Source organism: Triticum aestivum, chromosome 5A, assembly GCF_018294505.1.
Source record: "Triticum aestivum cultivar Chinese Spring chromosome 5A, IWGSC CS RefSeq v2.1, whole genome shotgun sequence".
Classification (NCBI taxonomy): domain Eukaryota; kingdom Viridiplantae; phylum Streptophyta; class Magnoliopsida; order Poales; family Poaceae; genus Triticum; species Triticum aestivum.
In genome coordinates, this window is record NC_057806.1 from 620531928 (window position 1) to 620537152 (window position 5225).

At 50.9% G+C, this 5225-nt stretch overlaps 1 protein-coding gene across 1 annotated transcript; it reads right to left on the bottom strand.

The window, feature by feature from the left end:
- Positions 1-1568: 1568 nt before the first annotated feature.
- On the bottom strand, positions 1569-3306 carry LOC123108013 (GDSL esterase/lipase At5g03610-like). Its single transcript, XM_044529884.1, has 4 exons — positions 3172-3306; positions 2779-3066; positions 2374-2639; positions 1569-2289 (listed from the first exon to the last, which is right to left on the bottom strand). Exons 1-4 carry the CDS (start codon positions 3233-3235, stop codon positions 1762-1764), a joined length of 1146 nt encoding a protein of 381 aa, XP_044385819.1. The 5' UTR covers positions 3236-3306; the 3' UTR covers positions 1569-1761.
- Positions 3307-5225: the final 1919 nt, after the last annotated feature.

Here is a 5225-nt window from a genome sequence, read left to right on the forward strand (position 1 = left end):
TAGCTACCCCACTCCATTCCTTGCAATGGATGGTGCTGGGGAGCTAAAATACGAAACAAATAATGGGATGAAATGGGCCGCTGGATAAAAAACCCCAATTTCCCCGTAACCCAAACCCTAGGCGAGCGACAGAGAGGAGAGGGCCATACCTGGCTGCTGACAGAGTCGTTGTCAGAAGAGGAACCACCAGGGAGGTCATTCCAGGAGACCATGGCATTCGTGGCGGTTGGCGATGACCGATGAGTCGGCGGCCGCAGTAGGGCAAGAGGGCGAGAGCGAGATCCGCCGCGGCGGTGGTATGAAGCGGCCGGGCGGAAAAAAAAATGGTCGAGTCGGCCCTTCTTAACCGCCGAAGCAAAGCTCCAACACGGCCTTCTGTCGCCGTCTGTCCACATCAGCCTGACACGTTGGCCCAACATGCCAGAACGGCTGTTTCCGCGAGCTTACGAGACCACTGGTTTTGCGTAATTACCTCGCTCAAGCACGGCATAGTGCCATACTCCATGCAAGCAAGACACAACCTAATGTTTCCTGCCTCCACTCTAGAACAGCGCCTGTCGGAAGAGAGGTTGGAATCGGGGCCAAGTCGCCTCCCACTGTCAACGGGGGCTCTCTCGAAGGGATGTTTCCTGTATATTTGGTGGTGCGAAAAACGATTAGCTTAGGCTGTTCACATGGTTACGTGGATGCCTAGATCGTGTTCCAAGGCCCTTATATTTTAGTCTAGTCTAATTAAATAAAAAATGATCTAATGCATCTGGATTAGATTAGCTGTCCCAAACACCGCAGGTTGGAATCGTTGGACAGATGGCACACCCCACAATTCATAAGATTTTCCAAGCCATGCATATGCGTGCATATGCTTTCTCGATTGCACGCGCACCAACCTAGTATATGCAAGAGAGGAAAACAATTAACGGCCGGCCTTCACGTACGCAGATGCGCCCTAGGACATTTTTTATGTTCAACCCGGAGCGATGAGTACGAGATGGTGACTTGGTGAGAGATGTCAAGAACTTTATGCGTCCCGATCTCAATCATGTTCAGTTCAGTGATGTAATAAGGTTGCCCACCTGCCCGTGCCATGGTGGTGAGTGGTGACTGGTGGTTTGGCCGGAGGTACCTTATTGGTGAGCCCTCGGTCTAATGGATGAAATTGCTAGTTAGTTTCGGGTTCTTTGTCACGCAGATCGAGTTTGTTAACGACATATAAACTACTAACTGGATATCCAGTTCCAGAACACAAGTTACACAACAATAAAATCTTAACTACTTATGCGCCCTCCGTTCCCTAAATATACAAGTCTTTTTAGAGATTTTGATGTAGCCTACATTAGCTAAATGAATAAATCTACATTCTAAAATACGTCTATATTCATCTATATATAGTTTTATATTCATCAAATATCTAAAAAAAGATTTTATATTTTAGGAACGGATGGAGTAAGAGCGTTTTGACACTGCAATGCTTTCATATTATGGGACAGAGAGAGAATAACCAACTAAACAAAAGCATGAAGTAGACATCTTGCAAAAAATTTAAACGAGGGTAACAGGCGCTTCGCGGATTCAATTCATCACCAACGAACGAGACGTTCGATCACTCAACCGTAACACAATCAAAAATAATAATCCTAAAACCCTAACAGATCTCGATTGCCATACACGCACAGGCGCATGCATGGAAGAGTAATAAGCTAATCAAGGCGATCGACTAAAAAGGAACAAAAACGATGCAACTAACTCTTGTTCAAATCTAATCTACGAATCTAGGCCTAGGAACTCCTTGATGCTGCTCTCGAGCTGCCCCATGACGGCCGCCCACCCAGCGTTGGTCGGGTTCATCTCGTCCCAGAAGAAAGCCCTCTCCGGCTCGGGGCACACCTGGTAACTATCAACCATGTCGACGCCGTTGGTGTCCCATACGGTGAGCCCGCAGTAGCTGCGGTCGTCCGCAGGCTCGCAGCACGGCCTCAGCTTCCGCCCGAACTGCTTGGCCACGGCGCCTCTGCCGTCGGCGTGGTGCGCGAGGATCGTGTTGAAGGCGGCGTTGAGGTCGAGCACGCGGACGTTGTCCATGTCGGCGAGCTTGGCGCTGAGGTAGCGGTTGTGGAGGGAGGCGCCTTGGTTGGCCTGATCGTCGCACTCGGTGTGGTTGGGTTTGGTCTGCGACGGCGCGCAGCCCAGAGGGAAGAGGTTGTTGACGAGCACCTTCTGCACGCCGGCTTCTAGTAGATCCTTCACGTTTGCCTGGATCTCCGTCGTCACGTTGTCCACGAAAGCCGTGATCTGCATGCATGCATGCGCAAATTAAGTAGAGAACTGGTTAATACTGTAATTGGCAGCGTTGCGTATAGTTTCGGTGATTCTCACGTCAGCAAAGCCGCTGGTGTCGACGCCGATATGGTTGTAGTCGTTCCCGGAGACGGCGACAAGTGCGACGGAATTGCCAAGGTTCTCTTGGTCGATGTCTCCCTGCCTGACAAGCCTCTTGAAGATGTGCACCTGCTTGTGGAGGGTCTTGGTGCCTGATACCTGGAACACGCCGGAGCCACCGGCGGCGAAGTTCATGCCTTCCCGACCGGCGGGGTCGTGGAGCCTGCGCGCAGGAGGGGATCCAGACTGCCCCAACATGTTGGCTGCAGCAACAAACAAAAGATCCATTGACCCACACCATACATTAGGATTTAGGAAAAGGAACCAGCAATAATCTATAGGAGACTGGATACAAGGAAAGGGTAGGTAGATCGACTGAGGAGTACGTGAAGCCGGACTGACCGATGAAGTCGGATTGAACATTTCCATTGGAGAAGCGGCCGGTGCCACTGTAGGGCGTGTACCACTGGCGCGTCATCGGAGACAACACTCCATCCTTATGGGGCAGGTTGCCGTTGTCAGCAAAGGAGTCGCCGAACACGTAGAAGCTGTACCCGTCGTAGTCATCATGGTCGTGGTGGTGCCTGCCGTGCCGATCATGGTCGTGGCCGTGCCGATCATGGTCATGGTCGTGGTCGTGGTGGTGCCCCTGTCCGGGTGGGTGCGGCCGAGACGACTCCACGGGAGAAACTGCAGGCAGGTCAATCACGTCACAAAACAGGGCAGCAACTACTACTTATCTCTAACGCTGCATGCATGTGTACGTAGGTCGTAGGCAAGGGGGAGAGCACGAACCATTGAGATTGACGAGGAGGAGGAGGATGGCGCAGGCGAGCGGAACAATCGCTGGGAGCTTCATCGCGTGCGTGCGTGCTGTGGAGGAGGAGCGATCGGAGATGGGTGGGGAGAATGAGGGGGAGGTGCTTGGCTATTTATAGCCTCAATCAATACGGAACCATAAACGAGATCGTACGTGCATGCGGGTGGCAGGTACTCCGCGTGATCGCAACAAACGTACGTATCGATCCTTTGCAAGCTGTTGCGCCGGACGCCGCCCACCCTTTCCCGAAACAACCGGCGCCGATCCTCTCTCCGGCCAACGCCGCAACCCTAGCAACTGCCGACTCAATCCCACCGCCCGGCCGTACGCCTTGTCGACTGGCCGCAGCACGGTCCACGATCGAAATTTTTCCATGTGGTCAACGGGTCTACGTGTCGCAAAAAAAAAATACTGTATGAAGGCTGAAACGGCATACGTAGTCAGAATCGCTCAAATTTCCCTCCAAATATGGGCTACCTGTCATTGGGTCATAGTTTCTTTGATTAAGAGGACACATTTCATTTCAGATGCACACATTTCCATTTATAATAAGGGACAAATAATTAGTCGCATTGTTAACATAGTACAGACGCAAGTGCTCATATACACGTGCATATACTCATCAATATGAACACACACGCACACCTTATCCCTATGAGCACCTCCGAAAGACTGAGCCGGCTTAACATCTTGAAATTTACGAAGTCATCGTAGGCACCTCGTCGTCGACGGGAACGTCTACTCTCACTGAATGCGCATCGCCGAAAATTCTGAAATAAATTTAGGGTGTGTTTGGTTTGAGTCATCAGGTGGAACGTAACGGTCCGTTCCGTCCCCAGGGGTCATTCCCTTGTTTGGTTGGGTCGAGGAACGAGAACCTACTCGTTCTAGGGAACGGCATATTCGCTCCATACGCGGAATGTGCTCGTACCTCCGATTTGGAGGAACCACGCGGAACCTCTCTTGCACCTCACCTCTCCCCCGATTCACTCACCTCAAAGGCCCAATCCCCATCTTTATCTCAGCGCCGCCGCACGCCTCTCTCCCCCTGTCGATCTGCCACCAGCGCTGGCGACTCCCATGGCACGGCCTCTCCCTCCCCGGCGGCGCACTAGGATCGGGGCGGCGGGCAAGCAGGTATGGGTCTGGTACCGGCGAGGTGGGCGGCGAGATGGTCCCCGGCAGCGGCGACTGCGAAGGAAGCCATGACCCAGCATGGACTACCTCCGCCCGGAGTCCTTCATCGCGCCTGAAGAGAGCAGAGCAGCTGCAACGCCGCAGCGCAGATTTTGTTGCCGATCTGGCCGAGAGTAGAGCAGCGGCTATAAAGCAGCAGAAAGCACAGGAGTAGATCAACGGCGCTAGCAGCAGGGAAGAGGAGTAGCGATGACATGCAAGCAAGTCCGGTGATGAAGGGCGGCACCAGGGAGGAGGGAGCTGGACATCTCACCGATCTGGATTGGTTTTAGGGACTAATGTGTACCGTTCATCCAGAAGAACCTCACCTCTTCTAGTTCTAAGTGTGTTTAATTAATTTTGTTTCTAACCTTTTCATTGGATGGAAGAAACAATAGTTCATCCTGGTTTTGATTTTCTTCAAATTTTTCATCTTTTCAAGAGAGATGTGAGGTAAAATTTAGACATATTTGTTCAAAATTGTATAGTATTAGTAGTTGACTTCTTGGTATATGCCATGAGTATATATTAAAATCAAGGATGTTATGCATATATGAGAATTTCACCAATCTTACAAGAGAGATGAGTTGAATCAAATTTGTCTTTGTTCCATTCCTTCAACCAAACGGTGAGACGGAACCATTCCATTCCATCATTTGACTGCAACTAAACGCAAGAATGGAATGGACCCATTCTAATGGAATGGAACCATGACATTACATTCTACTTGGTTCCTCCAAACACATCCTTAAAAGTAAATGCAAGCAGCAAGACTTGAACCCTGGTGAGCTGGGAATACAACAGTCCCTCTAATTATCCAACCACAAATTGGTTTGCGAAAAGATGTGAAGGC

What these genes read in the sequence shown, in the direction of transcription:
- LOC123108013 (XM_044529884.1), bottom strand. Translation starts at nt 3,235, where the DNA reads ATGAAGCTCCCAGCGATTGTTCCGCTCGCCTGCGCCATCCTCCTCCTC. An exon ending in CCTCCTCGTCAATCTCAATG is followed by an intron (nt 3,067 to 3,171) that starts GTTCGTGCTCTC and finishes ACCTGCCTGCAG; the next exon opens with TTTCTCCCGTGGAGTCGTCT. An exon ending in TGTTCAATCCGACTTCATCG is followed by an intron (nt 2,640 to 2,778) that starts GTCAGTCCGGCT and finishes TTGTTGCTGCAG; the next exon opens with CCAACATGTTGGGGCAGTCT.